This window comes from Python bivittatus, unplaced genomic scaffold (genome assembly GCF_059951505.1).
Source record: "Python bivittatus isolate LINGU-HERP-01145 unplaced genomic scaffold, Pbiv_v1 ctg000570_np1212, whole genome shotgun sequence".
NCBI lineage: Eukaryota > Metazoa > Chordata > Lepidosauria > Squamata > Pythonidae > Python > Python bivittatus.
Window position 1 is genome coordinate 9,717,386 of NW_028277097.1, and position 24,381 is coordinate 9,741,766.

At 42.7% G+C, this 24,381-nt stretch overlaps 1 protein-coding gene across 4 annotated transcripts in view; it reads left to right on the forward strand.

Moving 5' to 3' along the window:
* The first annotated feature begins 1,107 nt into the window (after window positions 1-1,107).
* Window positions 1,108-24,381, forward strand: part of NPR3 (natriuretic peptide receptor 3) — a 127,161-nt gene continuing 103,887 nt past the window's right edge. For 2 of the 4 annotated variants that reach the window (XM_088152645.1, XM_088152646.1), the window contains exons 1-3: window positions 1,108-2,332; window positions 16,200-16,322; window positions 22,396-22,562. In XM_088152645.1, the coding sequence (XP_088008771.1) occupies window positions 1,591-2,332; window positions 16,200-16,322; window positions 22,396-22,562 (1,032 nt within the window). In that variant the 5' untranslated portion in view covers window positions 1,108-1,590. The remainder of the gene's footprint in view (window positions 2,333-16,199; window positions 16,323-22,395; window positions 22,563-24,381) is intronic. The other 2 variants (XM_088152648.1, XM_088152649.1) reach the window with 1 other exon arrangement.

Below are 24,381 nucleotides of genomic sequence, written 5' to 3' on the forward strand. Positions count from 1 at the left end.
TGCAGGTTTAGTGCTTTTCTAGAAGAGTGCTAAAACCATGTACAAAAGCAGCCTGAACAACAGCAGGCAGATAGGGTTGGGGGGACTGTGCCTGCTCTCTCTCTCTCTCTCCACTGTCTAGCCCTCTCACCAGCACTATTGGTCAACTACTATTCACAATTGGACCCCCACTGCCCAAAGCAGAATGACCCTGGGTGCAGGGGGGAGGGGATGTGCCTGCACCAACCTAAAGGGGCCAGTAGGTGCCAGGCTGATCCACAGGGGTCACCTGGCACCATCCGTGAAAAGGCTGAAAGTGCATCAGACTGTACCCACAGTAAAACTGCTGTGGCTTGTTGGCTGCTTAAGGGGGAGACCTGGAAGAGCTAAGAGTGGCTTGAGCTGCCTGGGTGGAGGTAAAGGCCATGTCTTGGGGATATGGCAGATAAAAGTGATTTCTGGGCTCTGTTCTGTGGTGGTTATATGCAGGACCAAAGAGCACCCACGAGTTTGCATGGCCCAAAGTATTTATGCTTTTATCTTGTATTTTATTCTCTGTTAGTCGTATGTTTCAGATGGGCAGTCATATAAATCAATGGAGGAGCAAACTCTACTTTAAACCCTGAACTTTAATGGGAATTCTCTTCTTCCTCCTTCTGGTCCGTTCCACTATGTAGCCCTGGCTGCAAGAGGCAAAGCAGAATCTCTGCGAAAATTCGTCGTCGCTCGCACGGATCTCGGTCCCCGCACGGCTGGCGAACCTAAACCCGCCTCTACGCCGGGGCCAAGCCCCAGCATCTTGCCCCGCTTCCAAGGCACGACGCTCAGGATCTCAGCCTGGACCGGGACTCTCACGGGAGGACGAGGAGCGCCGCAACCCCCAAACAGGGGCGCGCGATTCCTGGGAAACAGCGCTCGGCGCCTGGCTTCCCCGTCCCCCTTCCCCCGCCTCCGCTCCAGCCTGCCAGAACAAAGTGGCGGAAAAACGAGAGGGCGAAAGGCGGCGTGTGAACGCGGGGCGGGGAGGAGCCGAAGCGGGAGGGCGGGGTCAGCCGGGCAGGGGACGCTAAGGAATGGCTCCTCCCCAGCCGCCTCCCCCGGAGCGCAAACCCGGCCTCGCCGCGCCGCGTGTGTGGCGACCGGGCGCGCGGGCTGCCGCCGCAGTATTTAAACAGGGGCTATGAGGCCAGGAGCAGCGAGGACGATCGACCAGGCTCGCTCGGGAGGCAGAGAGGCTGGGGACGCGGGCGGAGACGGCGGCGGAGGGGAGGAGGAGGAGGAGGAGGAGGCGGGCGAAGAAGATGAGGATGCTGGCGCCGCCGCCGCCGCCGCCGTCGCTCGTGCTGCTGCGGTTCCAAGCGGGACGAGGCGCGGGAAAGTTGTAGCGGGGGCGCAGAACATCCCTCCCCAGACCCGAGAGGCAAATCCATCCTCTCTCCCTGACTAGCATCCAGAGGCGAGAGGGAGCAGAGCCCCTTCCGATCGGATCCCTCCAAACTTTCCGGTGTTTGCCCGGGACTGCTCGCATTCTTGGGCGAGCGCCCGCGCTGCGGGCGCCCCCGTCCCGCTGCCCCTTCCAAAAAGCCATTAACGCCTGCCCGGCCTTCCAGCATGCCCTCCCTCCTCTGCCTGCGCTGCTGCTTCTGCAGTCTGACGGCTTGGCTGCTGCTGGCCACCCCCACCCCCGGCAGCAGCTCGCCGGGCGCGGGGAAGGAGGCGGCGGCGGCGGCGGCGCCCGCGGAGGAGAAGAACGCGCTGCGGGTGCTGGTGCTGCTGCCCAAGGACGACGCGTACCTGTTCTCGCTGGCGCGGGTCCGGCCGGCCATCGAGTACGCGGTGCGGAGCTTGGAGGCGAACGGCTCGCTCCTGCCAGCGGGGTACAAGTTCCGTCTCGTCTACAGCGACTCGGATTGCGGCAACAGGGCGCTGTTCAACCTGGTGGATATGATCGCCCTGCGGCGGGAGTGGCCCGACCTGCTGCTGGGGCCGGCGTGCGACTACGCCGCCGCGCCCGTGGCCCGGCTGGCCTCGCACTGGAACCTGCCCATGATCTCGGCCGGCGCGCTGGCCGTAGGCTTCAGCCCCAAGACGGGCGAGTACTCGCACCTGACCCGCGTCTCCCCGGGCTACGCCAAGATGGGCGAGATGTTCCTGGCGCTCTTCCGCCACCACAAGTGGAGCCGCGTCCTGCTGGTCTACCACGACGACAAGGAGCAGCGCAGCTGCTTCTTCGCCGCCGAGGGCGTCCACCTCGTCTTCCGCGAGGCGGGCTTGCACCTGGACGACTTCGCCTTCGAGGAGAGCGGCAAGTACGCGGACGACGTGGTGCGCGCCATCCAGGGCGGCGAGAGAGGTGAGGACGCGCGGGCCGGGCGGGCTCCCAGGGGGATCGCCCGCGGAGCCGGTGCCTCGAGGCAGGCTCCCTAGCGGGGCTTCTGGGCTGCAAAACTGAGTGCCGGTGAAGCAGCGCCCAAACCGGGACGGGACGGGTCCCGAAGCGCACCGCCACGCGCCGGAACCGTGGATAGGAAACGTGTGGACAGGACCTGAACCAAGGCGGGTACGGGATCGGCGCGCGGCGAAGCACATGGCTGTAATCCGAATGGGATCGGGAACCTCCTGCGCACCTGATGGTTTGGAGTAGAACTCCCGTTCCGATCACGAAGCATTCTCGGAGTTGTAGTCCAAAACATCTGGAGAGCATCGGGTTGCCTGCGGTTCATCTCCATTTTAAGCTTCGTGCTATATTCATCCTGGGAGGGTGCCATCTCTGGCCGTATTTGCAGAGCTCGTTGCAAATATTTACTCAGAAGTAACTCGGACTGAGTTCAGTAGGTCAGACTTATTCCCAGGTAAGCGGATACATGGCAGTCACAGCTTCTGTCCTTGCAAATTCTCCGTGGGGTAAGTCCTGCTCCTTTTGGTAGGAGGGAAAGGAAAGCTGGGGGAAAAAAGAAAGGAGTTACCCAGGGCTGAACTATGAACAGAGGTGCGTCTGGAACCCAGGCCCAAACATCTCGTTCAGATACATCTGAGAGCAACTCATGGGGTTCTCCTTCATCCTACATCTTTTGCTCTCTTTCTAGGGATACTATGCGTGATTTATTAGACTTCAACACAGGGTGGTGTAGTAACTGGCAAGTTCTGTTTCAAAAAGGGGGAAACATGGAATTTACGGAAGAGGAGGTCACTGCTTTATTCCATACTTAATGTAAAGGTGTCTTGGACCTTTACCAGGTAGGGAGCATCCAGTAGGACCATGGATGCAAAACAAAATCCATAAAACTTCTGCTAATGCAGTGTAGGTATTATGAGCATCACCATACGCGCTATCCAATAGGGGTGCTTGATGGCTTGGTGCCACAGGACATATAGCATGCCAGACTGTAGTAGAACTATATCCTATGACATCAAGCCATCAAGTCCTATGATGTCAAGCCATCAAGAACTCCTATTGGGTAGTGCATCTGACATCCCTAATGGGAATTCAGTGAATGTGAATTCAATGGGAAGTGCCTTGCTCAGGAGAAAGATGTAACTTTGCGCACTGTAGCAGCACTGTAACTATGATAAAGGATAGTTCCTATCCAGAGACTGCCACCATGATAAATATCGACTGATATTTGATTTACATTCCATTTGATATGTGAGAGGAAGTTAAGGACATGAAGAATGGCTTCAACAGGTAGAGATACATCATTTACATTAAGCTTTATTGTACCTATAATTTTCAGAATCCCAATCCAGCACATGTCTGCTTTGCTTACCTCCTCCATTTAATTTGTCTATGATAACGACTAGTTGCAATCTTTAATCAAATTCTCAAGGTGATCTACAAGAAAATGTGAAAACAAAAACATGCTGATTTTCACATGCTGTTGCTGTGCACCGTTTCTGTTTTCATGCTTACAAAATGAAGAGGGATCTCAAATAAGATTGGTTATTCGTTCACTCGCTTGAAATTAAGGGTGCAGGTAGATTTACTCATTTATTAATCATTTCAAAGTTTCATATGACTCTGGGCTACACAAAGCTGGAATTTGTTATCATCGTTCTATTTTATACTTTTTATAATGTGCCTTTATGTATAGAGCTGGTGCAATTTAGAGTCTGAACTACAAATCAGGAAGCTCAAAAACAGGTCACCCATGATCTCAGTAAGTAGTCTTAAGAAGCCCACGCTGGTTTAATTATATTTTTGTATGCAGGATGGAGATAATACTTTTGAGGTTTTGTAAGGAATTACAGTAAGATAATGTACATATGCAAGTCACTTGGCAGCTACTGTGTATTAATTCCTTTATATACTTTGTCCTTGATAGTGTATTTCCTCCTGTTTCTGTAGCTTGGGAAGTAATAGAATGGGAATTTTTGGAACTGATAATTTAGATAAGTGTTTTAAGGGGTTAAATTAGCTTCGTTTTAAACTACTGTTTATGAGCTGTGCATTTCCATGGCTGCTATGAGTTTGATTGCACATAAGCATTGTGCAAATGGGAAACTGGAAATCCTAATTTATGGAGTTCCATTCTGAATAAAATATGCTCAACATTCATTTGACTGCATTCTTACTATGACTAATGTTAGGAAAGCTTGCAGATAGTTATAATCCATTTCATAATTCTCCTGTTCATTTGTATCACTGCTCTTTTTTTTCATTTATTAGATACCAGCGTGCCTGTATGCTTACAAGTCTACTTAATAGCATCTAGATTGCGTGAGACAGGTGGTTAAACCCAAACAATTGCTAAGAATTGCTACTTACCACAGAGTTGGGGCAGGCTTTAAAACTCTCTGTGTGTGTGTGGTGTGTGTTTAACTTAAGATATACCCAGTGGCGTCAGATGCAAAATAGTTACATAGATCAGGCATAGATCTAGTACAATTAAGGAACAGAATGCATCTGAACAGGGATAGGCTAACTTGGTGTCATCTAGAAGTGTTGGACTTCTTTTTGTATCAGTTACAACCAGGCAACCAGAGATCAAGTTGCCCATCTCTGTCTCTAAGTTCAAACCAAATCCAGAGTTACTTCAGATAAAAAAACCAATTCTGCTTTCTTTCCAACTTTTGTTCATTTCAGCAGCTTACTTTAGAAGTGCATAGTTTTTTTCCCCCTCACTGCTTTCTTAAACAAGTGGAAACCAGAAATGCTTGCACATTTACTAGAAGTGCAATTGGATTATGACTGGTAAGACTCTTTGCTCCCAACTTTACAACACAATTGGTTGTTTGCAGATCCATATAACTACAATAGCAATTTCCTGGAGATGAAATTGGCCCTTATGAGACCACAAGATAATAAAGCAGTCCTATCTATCTCAGCATGACTCATCAAGAAGAAACCCCAAAGTCCTGAACAGAATCCAATTAGAAAAATGCTCTGGATGATCAGATAAGTCTGAGTGAACTTCAAAGTTACATTTCTTTCCTTCCTGTGTTACCACCTCAGAATTCCTGTTCCTCTCTTTGCTGTCCTCTCCTATTTCCATTTACTGTTTATTTATATTTGTCAATGAAGACATGAGCAGGATTTCCCTCCATTTTCTTCCTGTGCTTCCCTCAGCATCTGGGAGATACAGCAGACCGTCTTTCCCCAAAGCTTAGCTCACTGTGATGTTATTTACCTGCATACATGGATCAGTCTTGCCCAATCTGCTGGCCTTCAGATGTGTTGGAAGACATCTTTCGTGGAGCAGGGCCATGAAAGCCCGATCGACATGATGCGCAAGAAAGTTTTCTGAAAATTCTATTACTTGCCTCTGCTTCAAATATTTCTTTCACAATATCAGTAGAGCTTTTATCCACATCCCCCCCCCCCATGTTTCCTGTTTTTATTCAAAGTAGGAAGTTGTTCTCTGGCAGGTCAGACATGGATGACTTTTGGACTCCTTTAGTTCAGCAGGGGTAATAAGCAAGGAAATCAATGTTACAATAAATGGCTGATCCTGCTGGATTGTTTGTGGCGTGGACTTGTCAACCAATTGCCTGAAATAATAACTTTTTCCAGAACAGTAGCTCTGTTATTCTGCTGCAGCTGAAAACAAGAACAAATCTTGTGACACCTAAAGACTCAGACATGTATTAAGACATAAACAACTAATGAAGTAGATTGTAGTTCACAAAAGCGGTGCCGTGATAAATATGTTATTCTTTAAGCTGCCCTGGGACTCCTTGTGGTATTTATGGAATGGTGAGCATGTCGCAAGGGTTGAGTTCATAGCTGTCCTCGGATGTGTATGTATTAAACACACAGTGGCCCCTATGGAATTCTACTCCAAAAACCTGTAAGACCTGCATTGCAGAACAAGAGGAAGAGAAGAAGAAGGAGTAGTCCATAACTCTAAAAGGAATGCCCCAAACACAAGAATATAAGAAAGTTACAGCAGTATCTGTTATGTACCTTATGCTAACTGGATGTACCTCGGATAATCTATTTTCATAGCAGAAAATCTCAAGGAAGTCAGATCTTCCCACAAGTTTATTGTGGCATTCACATCCACTAAAATCTACGAAAGGTTTTGCAATATCTGGAACGGATTTAAATTAAGTACTTGGAATGGTAAACCAATCTGTTTTAGAATGGGCAGAAATGTTTTCTGTAATGTAATTAAATTACAAATGCACAATGAAGTGAAAATGTTGAGATAAAAAACATTTCTATACCACTTGCGCTTGTGTGGTGGGGGTAGGAAGATGTCATGAATAGACAAGAAAGTCCAAGAGAGGCTTTGTACCTTCATGCTTAAGTGTCTGGATGAAAGTTTTCCATTCCTGCACAGGTTTGAAGCTTTAATCATGGGGGAATTGGCTCATATTTGTCAACCCCCCTGCGAATGGGACAGGTCTTGGCAGAAACATGTGGATCCTCTACAGGAGGATCAAGGTGTTCGAATGACATCTTAATTTATCATAGAATTAAAACAGATCTCAGATATAATCTTGCCCGCCTTCTGTTTGGGGCTGGATCTGCTAAAGCATTTGGGCTACCCAGCCTCTTTGAACACCTCTGAGGAAGAGGAACACAACCACTTCATGAGGCAGCCAATTCCACTGGTTGACAAGTCTTACCATGAGAAAAGTCCCCCTGATGGCTATTTGGAATCCCTGTAGTTTCAACTCACTGTTTCTGCATGGCCTCTGGGGTCTCTTCATCCTCTGTATGACAACCTTTTAGATATCTGAATACTGCTATCCAATTGCCCCTCAGTCTACTCTTCTGCAGACTCAACATATCTAGTTCCTTTAACTGTTCCTTATAGCAGGGTTCCTCAACCTTGGCGACTTGAAGATGCGTGGACTTCAACTCCAAGAATTCCCCAGCCAGCCATGCTGGCTGGGGAATTCTTGGAGTTGAAGTCCACGCATCTTCAAGTCGCCAAGGTTGAGGAACCCTGCCTTATAGGACTTGGTTTCCAGACTCTTCATCATCTTGATAGCTCCCTCTGAATTTGCTGATTTGTTGATGTCCTTTTCAAACTGCAATGCCCAGAGGTAGGGACTGACCAAGGGAGTAGGACAATTACTTCCCATGTTGTGATTCTGGCTCCTGTTACTGCATCTCAAGATTGCATTTCCTTTTCAGCTATATCACACAGTTAGCTCATGTTCAACTTGTGATCTACAAAACACAACACCCAGATCTTTTTCACATGCATTATTGCTAAGCCAGGACTCCCCCTTCCTACGCTTGTGTATTTCATTTTTTTTTCTCCCCAGATGCAAGACTTCATGTTTCTCCCTGTTAAAGTTTAACTTGTTCATTTTGACCTAGTGTTCAAGTCTGTCTAGTGTTTTTTTTAATCTTTCTCTTCTAAAAAATTAGCCACTCTTCCTGTGTGATCTGCAAATCTAGTAAAAATCCCCTCAACTCCTCCATCCAGGTTCATAGCAACTTCATAGCACTTGGGACAGAACAGCATGACACTCCACTTGAGGCTATTCTGATCTTACATGGAGTACTCAGCGGGTGTGATCATTCAGTGAGTTAGGAATCCATCTAACAGTTGAATCATCTAGCCCAGGGTTCCTCAACCTTAGCAACTTTAAGATGGGTGGACTTCAACTCCCATGCTGGCTGGGGAATTCTGGCAGTTGAAGTCCACCCATCTTAAAGTTGCTAAGGTTGAGGAACCCTGATCTAGCCCATCTTTTGCCACTTTATTAATGGGAATATATATGATATTTTTTCAAATGCTTTGCTGAGATCCACTATATCCATAGCATTTCGTTAAGATAGTAACTCTTTCAAAAGAGAAGATAAGGTTAATCTGCCATGGCTTGTTGGTGACAAACCCATGCTGGCTTTTATAAATAGCCTTCCTACCCAAGCGTTCACAAATATGCTGTTTAATAATCTGCTTGAGGACCTTGCCCAGGACAGACATCAAACTGACAGGCCTGTAATTTCCTGAGCCCTCCTCCTTCCTTTTTCTGCAGACAGGGGCAGCATTTGTTCTCTTCCAGTCTTCTGGGATCTCACCAGTTCTCCAGAAGTTCTCAGAGATTAGTTAGTGGTTTTGCAATCATCTTGACTAGTTTCTTTGGTACCCTAGGATATAATTCATCTGGCCCTGGAGACTTGAATTAGTTTAAATTAGCTAAGTGTTCTTTTACGCTCTTTTGCCCACTACTTTTGTAAATAGCACAAAAATAAATACAGATAATACAGTGCCCTCCAATTAAAGCATATATTTTTATGTGAGCAGATAATTATACTTGATTTTTTAAAATGTCATTATTTACTGAATCAGACAGTGATTAAGGCTGATGCTGAGCAAACCTCATTCCCAGCTGAATCTGTACTTTAAAGTGTATTGTACATGTTTATGATTAGCTCATGGGAGTTCTGTCAGTTTGATAGGGGGATTTCTGGGTCAAATTCAAGGTGCTGATTATCACTTTTAAAGCCCTACATGGCACAGGACCAGGATATTTGTGGAACTGTATTTCCCTGAGGGTATCTGCCCATTCCACCAGATCAGATAGGGTAGGGATGCTCCAAGTTTCTTCTCTGAAATGTTGCCATCTTGTAGGATCTAGGAAGTGTATATTTTTTGTTGTAGCCCCTGCCTCATGAAGCACCCTTCCCCTTTTGATCTGGCAGGCCTCTACCCTTGTAACTTTCTGGAAAGCACTTAAGAGCTGGCTTTTCCCCCAAGCATTGGGATAGGGTGAGGTTGGAGATGGAGGCAAGTGTTGTAGGCTGCATTGGGGGCCCAGTTTTTCTGTTTTATTGTTTTCTGTTTTTATTGTTTATACATATTGTTTTATCCTTTAGTTGTGAGCCACCCGGACTTTGATTTTAAGATGGGCGGCCATATAAATGCTTTAACTAAATAAAATAAATAAATGGGCAAAATAGAAGTTGCAGAGATCCTTAACTTTCCCCTGCTCATAACCTGATTTTGTCGCCTCCCCTACCAGCGCTTAACATACATTTCCTTTGCATGAGGAGAAATATAGGCGTGGATGAGAGGATACAGAAGTAATTGTAATAAGCCATTACTGGCTTCTGAACCACTCTATATCTCTTCTTTGCACACAGATAACAAACAGATTTCCCACTGCATCTTTAGTTCCATCCTAAGACATTGCATTATATCGCGTGGAATAAGCTGGAGGAAGTAGATTTGTTCTTTTATCTTTTGTTCAAGCCAAGGATAGCTTCTTCTTGACTTAAACCCTTCCTATTGTTGATATACTTCCCCAGTGACATTCCTTAGGAATCAGCCTTCTTTTTAAAACCTTTAGTTCTAGGAATGTCAAAAATCCAGGCGCCTACCCAAAAGGAAATGTTGGATGGACAGCAAAAAATTTGATGCTTAACTTTTCATTCTTTTATAGTGGTGCTGCATGGGGTGAGTGTCTGATGGATGCTTCCTTTTGGCTCTTCTGAACAGAGAGTTCCTTCCCTCTCAGCCTGGAGGATCCTGCAACATTTTAATAAATAACAAAAGTATTTGGGGGGAAAGCAGCAACTGAATAGGGTGGGAGAACTCATTAATTCCTGACTCCTATTCAGTGGCATGGTGCACATTTAGAAAAACAAGCCAGCAAGAGAGAAAGAAGCAGCTTTTTACTACTTCAGATATAACAGAACAAAATATGTACACTGATATATTGAAGGTTAATTACAACATCTGCAGATCAAGCTACAGGTGTTGATAGCAGATCTATTACATTAAGCATGGGTCTGCCTCGGCCACTTGTATTTTTTTGTATATTTCTTTTACAGTATTTACAGTCTGCCCCAATCAAAATGGGACAGTGGATGGAGTACAACAATACAAAAACACGACATGACAACAAATTACAAACAAACCAATAAACAATCTAAAACAGGATCTCTGTTATTGACCAGGCTAGATGGGCAGAATTGGTTTTGGCAAGTCATCGCCCGATGTTTCCTGGTGCTGAACATCAAAGAGGCTCCAAGGTAATAACCATCACTTTCAGTTGGGCCTGGAAGCCTCTTAGCATCCAATGCAATGATTTCAAAATCAGGGCTGTTCTGGCTAGATGGCTTTGTCCCTGAAGAGTTTAGCCACTGCATTTTGTACCAGCTGTAGTTTCCAGGTTGCCTCCAAAGGCAGTCCCACATAGAGCACATCGCTGTAGTCCAACTAGGTGATAAAGAAGGCAAGAGCCACCATTATCAGGTAGGCTCCCCTGGCTGGGGCTTCTACTTGTTGGTTAAGCAGAAGCTGAGAGTCCAGGAGAAGCCCAAGTCACTAACCAGCTGTGAGTGGGGCCCTGTCCATAGTAACTATCAAAACCAATATTACTAGATCTCCCTGATGTCTGTTGACAACAAGCAACTTCGTTTTGGCTGCATTTAATCGGGTTGTTTTGCCTCATCCAGATTCTCATAGCCTTCAGACTCTGGTATTGCTCATCCTTCACCCTACTAGGCTGTGCAACCTAGAAGTTATCAAAGTCCTGATCTTTTCATCAAATAAATTATCATATAGTTAACTCTATGATAAGGGATAGCAACTGGGAGTCCTTGAGCTGACTTAAGCCCCCAAAAGTCGCTGCTCAGAAGAAAATGAGGCATAATGAGCTATTTGGAGACCTAACTCATCTTTCTCCATAACCTAGTTTTAACCATGGGTATAAAAACTGGACAAAATAGATTACAATAGTGTTAACATCTGTGTATCAAGGAGGTCATAGATTGCAATATATTAAAGATCTTAAAATAAAAGGATCTTCATAACTCATTTTTCTCTTTTCAACCTCCCTGAAAGAGAAATACAGTAGTGGGAAAATATTTCCTCTTCTGTTGCAAAAAAAAAAAAAAAAATGACCTTGAGTTTAAAAATTAGTCAGGAAGTCTCAGCAATATGCAGTAATGGTGATTGCATTTGTCCATAAATTGTCTCGATAAATACACATCTAGATATCAGAATAAAGAATTTTAGGGATGATTTGCCAATGAACTATTACACTTGATATACTACTGTGGGCTGTTATTTCATACATACCTTGGAGGTACATAGAAAAGCAACTGCTGACTATTAACTCATTATGATCCAGGAAGACTGGTGAATGAGTAAATGGAAACTTCATCTAAAGAAAATGAAAATATTCTTTGAGGCAAAACTGTAATTGCTAGTATGGAAAAAATGTGCTGAGCAAATTGTGAATGGCTTCACACTCTCCACTAAGAATTGCTCCCAAATACCTAGTTGGCAGCTATGGCCAAAAATGTTTTTGTCCACTTTAAGATAAGTAAATTTATGGGAAGAGTTTATGATAGTTTGGATCTGTTTTTCAAAAATGTCCATTTTTTTTTAAGTCTTTGCTTTTTCAGAGCTGGGAGGAACAACCTTTTTCTGTGTCTCTTAAAACTGGTGTAATCTGATACCAAAAGCATTTATACTCATTTTGTCTTCAGTCCATAATTTTTAACTCTGGAATGAGTTGGAAGTGCAGATTTCATGCTTTGAACACCTTACCTGAGTTTTTAACCTTCCTTCTTCTTTGTTTTTATTTCTGTCACATTTTGTCATGTTTTGGAGAACTTGAAACACATTATTTTGTGTTCCTTTGGTTTACCTGATACAGGTTTATATATTTGATGGATTTACAATATAGCCCACCTTTTGTTCAGGAACTTAAGCCAGCATATGTAATACTTGTTCTACTCATTTTTCCCCACAATCATCCTATGAGGTAAGTTAGGCTGAGAGAGAGGGCTGGCCCAAGTCATCCTGTAAGCTTCCATGGTTAAAGACAGACGACAACCTGGGTCATCCCAATGCCAATCCAAGAACTTCACCACCTCACTGGACTTGGTGAAAACATAGATCAGAGATCCCTAAGAAACTGTGTACCTGAAGACTAAATTGGAAATAAGAAATCCTGGAAGAAGGCTATAATTGTATGTGGGAATGACCTTGGGAGAATGGCCTAGCGAATGGCCAGATAAGAGAGGGCATAGTCCACAGCTGCATAATGGGTGGGACAAGAGGCTCAGAAGGGACCCTCCCTAGTTTCTCAGGCTATAAAAGAGACAGTGGGAGGATTGTAATTTCAGACTTGCAAGATTCTGTAAATGTAATCTTACAATAAAGTAAAATTAGCTGATCTAGTTGTGTTTTCTATCTGGTCTACCTGGTAAGGCTGCAAGGGCAGTGGAAGGGCATTTCTATACAGGTGTAAAAAAATCTACATACTTATGACAGGAGTCAAGCTGAATTTGACAGAGTCTTTATCTTGACTTTTCTAATAAGGTTATCATGCAGGAATAGATTTTAAATGCATTTTTATGTAAGGTAGTTGAACTTCTGACAGGATCTGAATATCCTAGAGGTTCTACGTTTGGATAAAAAAGTAGGATGCAGCATTGAATATAAACACGTGATAATAAAATAGCCATAATCTTATTGTGGAACACTGCCAGTGATAATTGGTTGCATGTAGGGCTGCGTGTTCAATTTGCACAACATGTTCGAAACAGGCTTCTCAAAGCATATTAACAGCCTCACCCTTTGGAAGGCTCATGCAGCTGCTTCAAAGGCTGTCCCCAGGTATCTGAGCATGCTATACATGTGTAGCCACTTGGCTTCACTGGCAGTCCTAGAGGAGGTCTGATCTCTGCATGGACACAGATGGTCCCACCAGATTTGGGATGCAAAACCTGAATGGCCACTAGAGGGCAGCAAAGAGACATGATAACTAACCCTTTGGTGCCATGTAGTGACCATCTAGAGTTTTGCAACCCAGATCTAATAGCGTACATGCAGACAACTGGGGGAAAGCTTTAAAGCAGCCCTATGAGTTTCCCAGAGGATGTGGCTGTTCTAATGCTTCAAGGAGATTTGCTCTGCTTGCACTAATGCATTTTGAGAAGCACCTCATTCAAATGATTTGCAGAGCTCTAGTTATAAATTAGGTGAGAAGATCTAAGTGCATTGATAATTGATAGTTAATATAGTTGTTGTTGTTATTATTATTATTATTATTATTATTATTTATTTGACTTGTCCCCGCCCATCTCCCCACAATGGGGGACTCTGGGCAGCTTACAACAAACTAAAATCGGCAATACATAATTAAAAGATTATAAAACCAAAGTACAAAGAGAAAGATAAAAAGGCTAAAAAATCCGATAGAGGCCACACCAGGCTGCTAAGGGGCCAGCCAACCCCATTTTTGATATCCTCCCTCCCCGCCCCAGGCCAGATGGCAGAGCCAGGTCTTTAAATCCCTCCAAAAGGCCTGGAGTGAGGGGGCCTGTCTCACCCCCGCGGGCAAGATGTTCCAAAGGGCGGGGGCTACAGCAGAGAAGGCCCGCCTTCTGGACCCTGCTAATCGAAGTTCTTTTACCGTGGGGATAGTTAACTCCTCTTTGGTTTTAGACATGCAAGTGAAGATACAGTCGTGTGAAAAAGTAAGTACACCCTCTGAGTTCTATGGTTTTACATATCAGGAGGTAAATACAACCTCAGATGAACAACAATACATGATATAATATACCATGGAATCATTTATTTTACAAAAAGAAAGCCAAAATGGAGCAGCCATGTGTGAAAAACTAAGGACACCCTTTCTGCTTCCATAGGTATGAAGAGGCTAAGTAGCAGCCAGGTGCTGCTAATCAAATCCCCTTGATCAATTAATCATCAGCAAGTGTGACTACCTCTATAAAAGCCGAAGTTTTAGGAGTTTGCTGGTCTTAAGCATTGAGGTGTGTGTTAACACAATGCCAAAGAGTAAAGACATCAGCAATGATGTTAGAGAAGCAATTGTTGCTGCCTTCTGGGAAGGGTTATAGGGTCATTTGCAAACAATTTAAAGTCCATCATTCTACAGTGAGGAAGATTATTCACAAGTGGAAAACATTCATGACAGTTGCCAATCTTCCCAGGAGTGGACGTCCCAGCAAATTCACCCCAAGGTCAGACTGTGCAATCCTCAGAGAAATTGCAAAAAATCCAAGAGTTACATCTCAGACTCTACAGGCCTGAGTTAGCATGTTAACATTAAAGTTCATGACAGTACCAGTAGAAAAAGACTGAAGAAGTATGCTTTGTTTGGAAGGGTTGCCAGGAGAAAGCCTCTTCTCTTTAAAAAGAACATGGCGGTACGGCTTAGGTTTGCAAAGTTGCATCTGAACAAATCACAAGACTTCTGGAACACTGTCCTTTGGACAGACAAGACCAAAGTGGAGATGTTTGGCCATAATGCACAGAGCCACATTTGGTGAAAACCAAACGCAGCATATCAGCACAAACATCTCATATCAACCGTCAAGCATGGTGGCGGAGGGGGTGATGATTTGGGCTTGTTTTGCAGCCACAGGACCTGGGCACCTTGCAGTCACTGAGTCGACCATGAACTCCTCTGTATACCAAAGTATTCTAGAGTCAAATGTGAGGCCATCTGTCCTACAGCTAAAGCTTGGCCTATGTTGCGTCATGCAAAAGGACAATGATCCCAAGCACACCAGCAAATCTACAACAGAATGGCTGAAAAAGAAAAGAATCAAGGTGTTGCAATGGCCCAGTCAAAGTCCAGACCTCAACCCAATTGAAATGCTGCAGCAGGACCTCAGGAGAGCTGTGCATAAATAAATGCCCACAAACCTCAATGAACTGAAGCAATATTGTAAAGAAGAGTGGGCCAAAATTCCTCCCCAATGATGTGAGAGACTGATAAAGTCATACCGAAAATGATTACTTCAAGTTATTGCTGCTAAAGGTGGTTCTACAAGCTGTTGAATCATAAGGTGTCCTTAGTTTTTCACACATGGCTTCTCCATTTTGGCGTTCTTTTTGTAAAATAAATGATGACATGGTGTAATATGTCATGTGTTGTTATTCATCTGAGGTTGTATTTACCTACTTTTGAGAACTACTAAGGACCAGATGATTTTTATTATGTCCTGATATGTAAAACCATAGAATTCAAAGAGGGTGTACTTACTTTTTCACATGACTGTAAGTTAAAAAAAAAAAAAGTAATGTCATAGCATGTATATGTGTGTGTGTGTGAGAGAGAGAGAGGGAGATGAAAACCAGTATGTGGTGGTTAAGGTGCTGAACTAGGACTTGTGTAATGGTATGTGGGTCTGTGTCCAGCTATGAGTCTTTGATCATTATAAGACTTCTGCTTTTCTGAGTATTGTTAAGCATTATCTAGCCTATGCTAAGCACTTTAAATGCTTTAAATAACTAGTCAGATCTGTGCTCAACTCCTCATAACTGTATGGACAAGTGACATCCATTTTGACCTGTCACTGATCAGCTCCTTCAAAGAGATTCCAGTGATATTCCTGGTTTTGTCCACCCACTTTATCCATTGCTTTTCCCTCTTCCTCTTACCCAACTTTGCCATATCATTTTTCTAGTCCATCATCTGCTCATATCACAGGTCCAAAGTATATGGATTTCTGGAACCGTTAGTCTTTATTAGTCTTTATTTTAGACGTCATGCTTACATTAAATCAAGTGCTTAACCTTGGTTGACTTAGGAATTGCCATCCTGTAAAAGTGTTGGTGAAACTTGTCCTTTCAGTGACTGTTTTTTCAGATATTCAGGACTGTTGAATATTCCCGTCTTGTTGATGTCCTTTGTATAGCCATGATTTAAAAACAAAATCACTAGAGGACCATCTATGTCATTGTCTCCAGCTGTTCAGAAACTTGACAGTCTGTTCCTGGTCTTTGAGGAATGGCTTCTTATCTGTGTTTTCCATTTATTTCCACCAGTTGTGATCATGTGTGCCAGCAGTGACGCAATACGGAACATCATGTTGGCTGCACATCGGCAAGGAATGACTAGTGGAGACCATGCTTTCTTCAATATTGAACTTTTCAACAGTTCATCATATGGTAATGTAATTTCTTTCTTCCAAAGGATTGCAAGATTTTTCTAAGCACACTAACATTTTAGTGATGGTGTCAACCTTTAAGCAGGCCATTGTAACTTCAAAAAAGCCGTCCCAGGATTTATTTGAATTATGACATTTGGGGGGGAAAAAAACAAGCAAGCAGACCCATGATTAATGCAGGTGAAGTTAATTTGGTTTGTTCATATTTGGTCCCCATGCTGTTTTCAGAAAATTGAGCAGTTCAATAAACAATTGTTTGTGAGCTCTGTAGCTGAGCCAGTGTGGTTTTGAATATGCATTGCTGTGATGCTAGTCACTGCATCATACTCTGACTCACTGAGGCATCATTTGGTCTTCTTGAACTATAAGATGTTATAAAAAGTAAAAGAGCCCATCAGATAAGCTTAAATCATAGTGATTACATGGGCACAATTTCCGCATTTGCTTGGTAGCAATATGCTAGTGATTTGTGATTGTCTTTCAACTTTTCAGTCTAGCCTATAGTCCTGGTATTTCATTATGGTCTCCTTCTACAGATGCTAACCAGGCCTGATCCTGCATAGATTCCAAGCCAAGAGAAAGCCAGGTGCTGTCACCTGCTGAGACCCAAATTAATACTGATTGGTTAATTAAGTGCTATCAAGTCAGTGTCGATTGTTAGCAACTGCATAGATTGAGTGTCTCCAGGATGATCTGCCCCATCCTAGCCCTTCAGGTCTTCCAATGGGCACCCATCACTGCTGTAATCAAGTTCATCCATTCTGCTGCTGGTTGTCCTCTTCATCTCTTTCCTTCCACTCTTCCCAGCATTATGGACTTCTCAAGGGAACTGGATCTTCTCATAGTGTGTCCAAACTACGTAGGTCTGAGCTTGGTCATTTGTGCCTCAAGGGGTAGTTCTGGATTAATTCCCCCCAATTTTCTCCTGCAATGGTTTGTGGGAATGACCTTGGGAGAAAGGAGGAAGAGATGATCAGATAAGAGGCAGCTGAGCCCACAGAAGGAATGGGGGAGTGGCAAACATCTCAGAAGGGACCCTCCCTAGTTTCTTGGACTGTAATGGTGAGAGGGTAAAGATGTACTTTCAGACTTTCAGTATTTTTTAATGTAACCTTGCAATAAAAGCTAGTACATCTGGGTAGGCTTCTTGTCTGGACTACCTTGCAAGGCTGGCATCTCAAGATGTGTTTCAATAAACTTCCCCTCATCTCAGCCAGCATGGCTAATGCCCAGAAATAATGGAAAACATAATCAAACACATCTGGAGGGCACTAAGTTGGGGAAGGCTGTATTTGTATGTAATGAAGCAACCTTTGAAAGTAACACTGGCTACTCATAAAAATCTTGACCAGAAAAGCACAATTTGTTCTCTCATATTTGCTGACTTCAGGCTGGGAATTTAACTGTTCTGCCATTCAGTTTCTTGTTTGGGTCATACTTCTTAACTTGTACCACAAGAAATTAGCTGAGTGTTCTGCGAAAAAATAGTTTAAAGGTTTTAGTTTTGTTTCATTTTTACTAGTTCCTTCTTTGGGTAGTAAGCTCCAGTGGTGTGACATCTGTGGTGCAGTTTGAGAAGAGACCTGGACACGTAACAAATAAAGCTTCAGTTGAAATAGTGGAGCTTCTTGCACAGGAATTCCCCAAGGTAGCATGTTTAGATGCAGGAAAAGCTTGCCATCTAAGCAAGTGTGTGTGCGGTTTGTGGCTCTTGCAAGTTTGTTTATTGGACAACGGCCAAGGTTTGGCTTTAGGGTTTGGCTTCATTGAAAGTTATTTCTAGGAAGCGAGTTTGCTTGCTTATTTATTTATTTATTTATTTATATCATATTTATAAACTACCCTTCATTGAAATACATCACAATAATGTGTGTGGGTGTGTGTGTATGCCCTTGCACATATATAAATAAATTGCCTAGCTACACCACACACAGAACTACATTGTAAAAATAATCATAAAATTAAGTGGCAATGAAAATACAGTTTGGTATCAACCTACCCTCTTAAAATGTCCAGGCAAATAATAACACATTGCTTAAAGCTGAAATGATTGCAAAGACTGCATGAGTCATGCTTCTGTAGGACAGGTGTTCTATAACACCGTCCCATAACCAAGAGCGCTCTCTTGCTAATGGTCACATAATATGTATAAGCTGAATCAGTTTGGTGTGGTGGTGAAGGCACCAGGCAAGGAACCAGGGAGACTGGGGGTTCTAGTCCTGCCTTAGGCACGAAGCCAGCCGGTGACCTTGGGCCAGTCCCTCTCTCTCAGCCCTAGGAAGGAGGCAAGGGCAAACCACTTCTGAAATCTTGCCAAGAAAACTGCAGGGACTAGTCCTGTCAGTCGCTAGGAGTCAAAAACTGACTCAAAGGCACCAAAAAGTAAAAAGTATAAACATCTTTAGCTTTCCCTACAGATTTTAAGAGATGGACAAAATAGTATATAAAACATGCCCTCTGTTCTTTGTCTCCTGATCCATATAGCGCTTTAGAGGTAAACATCCAGCACTTTGATTTGGGCTTTGGATCAGTGTAATATAATCCCATCCAGCTATACTTGTCAAAATTTCTGCAGCTGCACATTGACAGATAAGCTTTTTCAAGGCAGTTCTACGTGCCATATGTTACTGCAGTCCAGTCCAAAAGCTACGAGATCATTGGCCATACTGTTCCTATGGTCCTGGCCAAACAGCCGCGCTGGGGAAAAACCACTTAGTGCCACCAGGATAATCTGGCAATGCTGGATCCAGGAGTATTCCCAAATTATGCAGCTGATATTTTTCAACTTTTGCCTCTTTTGTCCCACCCAGCCAAGTGATTAAAATTGCTACTCTTTTTAAGCTTGTTTTTTTGACTGTACATAGACTGCATTTTTTAGTTTGCAGACATTTGTGGAAATAGTCTTGCAAGCTTTGGAGTCCGTGCTTTTTATTGAGTGACTGAATGGGCAGAACTTAATAGGAATAGTAGCAGAATGGCCGTTGCAATATGGTTAGCCATAAAAAGCTGAAGTGTCAGCATAGGTCTGTGATTCTGTAACTAGAAACAACCAATTTCATGAGTTTGGATGGCACACTGTTTCAGCAGTAGTGCATCTAACCATTCATTCATTCATTCATTCATTCATTCATTCATTCATTCATTCATTCAACATTTGTATATCTTCCTTCATAAGTAGTATCTCTTAGTCATTCACAATCATGGTCATTCACCAAAACAAACAAAAAATCCATGGAACACATCAAGACAAGAGTACATAATATGCTGGTAGTGAAATTATGCTTTCTGTATAGCTGTATATTTATTTCTCACATGGCTGGCAAGGTCTTCCATGTCTAGACTACAGCCGTGCATAATAAGCCAAGAAAAAGCATATACCTCTGCAGTACAAGGACCTATTGGTTGGTTGTGAGCTTTGCTGCCTGGTCCTCTGCCTTAATAGGAAATGGTCCAGATCAAAGAAACTATGCAATAACCGTACTGGCTCTGCCCATTTCTGGCAGTTGATGTAAGACAGAACCCTGTACCACATGACAGGTTTTGCTGGGGAGAATTACTTTAATTATGTATTTGATGGATTATAGGGCCACCCAACTCAAACAATGTGACACTGGGTGGTGTAGAGCAAAAAGCAAACAATAAACCAAAAAAATAACCACATAACTTTAAAAAACCTAGCTAAAATATAAAATGATGACCAAACATGATAATTAAGCAACCAAAAGGGGACTGCACTCAACCGGATCCAAACACCTGGAGAAAAAGCCAGGTCTTAACAGTTTTTCTAAAAGCAAACACAGTTGGGGCCTGTGATGTATCAGAGGCAAGATCATTCCAGAGCACAGGGACAGCCACTGAAAAGGCAAGGCACTAGGTGCCATGAGATGGCACAGTCTAAAAGAGGGATCCTGTAGCATGTCTTCTCTGTGGGAGCATGTGGGACAGGCAGATGTTCCTGGGAGAAGGAGATCCCACAAGTAACCTGGTCCTATGCCATGTAGTGTTTCTGGACCAGCTATAGCTTCTGGATGGTCTTCAGGGACAAAGAACCTGCCTCAGAGGAAGGAGGAGAACCACTGTAAAACAATGTCCTCCATTTCTAGTTCCCTCAGCCAGTCTAGAAAGATACCATGGTTGATGGTATCAAAGGCCACTGAGAGATCAAGGAGAGCCAGGATGGGCAGAGGCAGCGCTGCCTATAAAACATGGAGCACTGTACTTTGGAGGACCACTAAACTTTTTTGAACATGCCATTTCAAAGAATGTTGACATTCTGTCATGGCCAGTGGAAGTGGTGTGGTAAAATTTCAACATTCTTTGGTGGATGTATCAGAGACCCAACTTTCTTTTTCAGCTTGAGTGGGACAAAGAGAGGACAAAAAAGTTTAGTGGTCCTCAGAAGTACAGTGCACCTGTGAGGAAATATCTTAATTTTTTTCCCCAACTGTGTATTTGGAACTAGGAGGAAAGCAAAGGATTATCCCTGACTTCATAATAAAACAAATACTCCATCTCCCGGATACTTCTCTGTCTCCCTAGTCCTCACTTGACCTGGATGGGATAATACTTTGGCAACAGGAACAAATGAGTGTTTTTCATACCTGGCCTCCTGATTACAACCACAGTTGTTCATTCTGTTTTGACATTTGAATCTTTGTATTTTTAGGTGTGTCTGGAGGTTTATGTCCAAAAGTATTAAAGAGACAGTATGACCTTTACTCTTTGCTTTTTAATTTTTTTAAAAAAAGAACACTTCATCCCCATATTAAACTCAAAGTCTCTTTCCTGTTTGTTTTTGAATTCTTCTTTTTTTTTTTTTTTGGCAATGCATAGCCACCCACTGTCTTCAGATCAATCCTGTACTTTATTTTCCTTAATGTAGGACTTACACATGGATTTTCCACTAGATTGAAGATAGAAAGATGGATTCATTTCTTTCCTGTTTTCTTCTCTACTTTTTCTTGTGAATTAGAGCAATTTCAGAAGGTAAAAACCAGAGTTACAAGTCAGAAGCACAGAAGTTTTGTCCTGGAATTCTGACAGGGCCTATTATTACATGATACTATCATTTGTTGCTTTTGATAGAAGTACTTTTCTAGATCCAAAGGATATGTTCCTCTGCACTCTTTTTCTTTTCATCCTGAATTTCCTGCAAATAATTATCTTTCTCTTTTGTAATTTTGTAAATGTAATTCCTTTTTAGTATAACTCTTTATTTCAAGAACCCATATTAATTTATCATATGGGAGGCAACTACAGTTAAGGAACATGCAAAACCTTTGAATTGCATTGAGATGGACTGAAGATGCACCTACTCATGTTAATATAATTAAAATATGTTTAAATGTAGATAGATTGTGCTCCTAGAGCAAGAACAGGGAGTCTCTGGCCCACAGGCTGAAGTCCATACAACAGAGTTCCCCATCTAGGCACTTCTCTGTCCATCTTTGCTAAATCCTATCCCATTTACTAAAGCTAGAAAGGAAAAAAAAGTTCTTCTCTGTACAACTAACAGAACTGATAATATCCCCCCCCCCCCCCGGCTGGTCTGCAACACCTTTCCCACTGATGTCAGAAGAAAGGGTTTTAAAGACTAATTGTCAGGGGATGGGACATTTTCGAAGGCAAGAGAAGAGGTAATGGTTCAAACCCCTTGAAACATCACCCCTTCCTACATGCACACTGGAATCAGACTTTAAAATAGCCTCCATTGGTATCAGAAGGAGATTAAAAAAAAAAAAAAAAAGCTTAAATGCCACTGAGGAGGGGTATATTCTAGAATTTATTTGTGCAGAAGGGGTCTTTGTGAATGGATTCTCTGCGTGACTGCAGGGAAAGCTCTTTGGGGGCCCTGAAGTGGTCCCATCTACTTTGCAGCCTGCAAAGACTCACTTGGAGCAAAGTCAAGCCTTCATCTGAAATGAGTCTCCTAATGCTGTCCGAGATACATTGTGTTATCAAGTATTTTTTGTTTACCCAGCAACACATGGGAAAATACAGCAGTAGGAAAAGAGGAAAACAAGCTGTTTATAGTCCTTGGCTTGGAATTGTAAATATTTTTATTTCTTCCTTAGGAAATGGCTCATGGAGGAGAGGAGACAAATATGATCTTGAAGCGAAGCAAGCATACTCATCTCTCCAAACAGTCACACTACTGAGGACAGTGAAACCCGAGTTTGAAAAGTTTTCTATGGAAGTGAAAAGTTCTGTTCAGAAACAAGGAATCAACCATGACGATTATGTAAGTACCTGATTTTGAGCTTCAAGCTTTTAGCATCTCTAAAATACTCTTTAAATTAAATCAGAGGTGACAGTGTGGTCTTGTCTAAACTGAACCAACATGTCTTGAGCGTTCCCAGATGCTTCTACTAGTCTTCCCACATCCTTGCTACAGAAAATTGCTACTTGTTTGTTCACAGTCATTTTCAATAGAGTTGTCTTTGCTTTCATTTTCTTTCTAGACGTGGAACTTCTAGACGTGGAAGCCATGAAGGGATAGAGCCCATAACCCATAATGCTGTTCTAGTTCCATTTTGTTCTTTGTTTTCCTTTAACTCCAATGTTACCAAATTTACTTGGGACGTGTGTCTCCAAATGCATCTGCAAGCTCCTCAGTGGTCATGGAAAAACCTGTTCCAGAACATAAATGATAAGGGAGAAATTTACCTCAAATGTGCTAATGCTAAGGGAGATGTACTGTATGGGTGGTTTGCAGTGGTTGGCAGAGATTTATGACTTCCAGTGCTTTTTCAAAGAAGCAACAAAATGTCTCCTCGTCACTTATATTATCATCGTAATGTTTAAAAAAAAAAACTTGGGGTAACCAGGAATGGATTTTTGTGTAAATAGAACATGAGTTCCAATTAGTTTTGATCTCCAAAGCAAATTCCTGCACTCAGATTTAAAACAAAAACAAACAGAAACTTTGTGTGTGGCTTTAGCACCAGGCACCAATTGATGGATCTTAACATTGGGATAAAACAACAATAAAATAGATTCTATAAATGCACCTACCTAGTCGTAGGGTAGAACTGTTCTACTCTACAGGAAGACAATGGTGAATTCATGCATCATGCTAAGTTACAGTGTGATTTGCTTGTTTGTGTCTCAGTGTGTTCTATGAACCAAGACAGTTATGATGTATTCCCGTTGACCATGGTTAAACATGCCTTGACTTAATACAGTATGTGAGCCAGGTCAGTAGGAGTTGGCTATTGGGAACTCACATCAAAAGATTGGGAAGCCAAGTGCGTGGACTTAGAATCACTTAGTTAAGAATGCCATGCAGAGTATTCAGTGGAGCAATGGAAGGAAAGTTAGAGCTTTAAGAGAGTGATGACATATGAGGCAATTATAGACTTAAGTGGAAAAGAGATTCTTACAGAAGAGGAATGGGTCATTTCAGGTGAATAAGAATTAAGATATTAACAATAAGATATCTTATTGATATTCTTATTGACAATAAGAATAAGAATTAAGATATTAACAAATTAATATTAGAGTGTAATGTAATGTAATTTTGGTAGGTGGCATATAAAAATGCCATGTTCCTCATGGCACATTAGTGGACGAAGTGAAAAAGTGAAATCTCCTTCAAGCCAAGCTGAACTCCAGGTGATGTGATGGACACATCCATATAGTTTTCTTAGCAACAGTATAGAAGTTATTTGCCATTTCCTTCTTTGGGGATGTTTCTGCCAACTACTCAGCCTAGCTTACAACCCTAGGAGTACCTGGAGGTTTCCTATCCAAGTGCTAACCTTACCTGAGTATACTGGGGTTCTGAGCCCAAAGTCAACTAGATGCTCCCACCATTTAATAGTTTCTTCAGGTTCTATACATTGTTGAGGCTCCTCTTTTGTTCATGAAAATAGGACATTATATGTTGGGTAAATTACTGTTTGACTTGCTCTGTGAAGCCACATCTCTTCAGGTACATTTAGATTACAAAAAAACAACATTGTGTAAAGACATCTGTGAGAGGACTCAAAGAATATAAACGTAAGTGGAACTTTATTCTCTGGCAGCCTAGAGTTTTTACAAGTTAATTTTACAAGTCA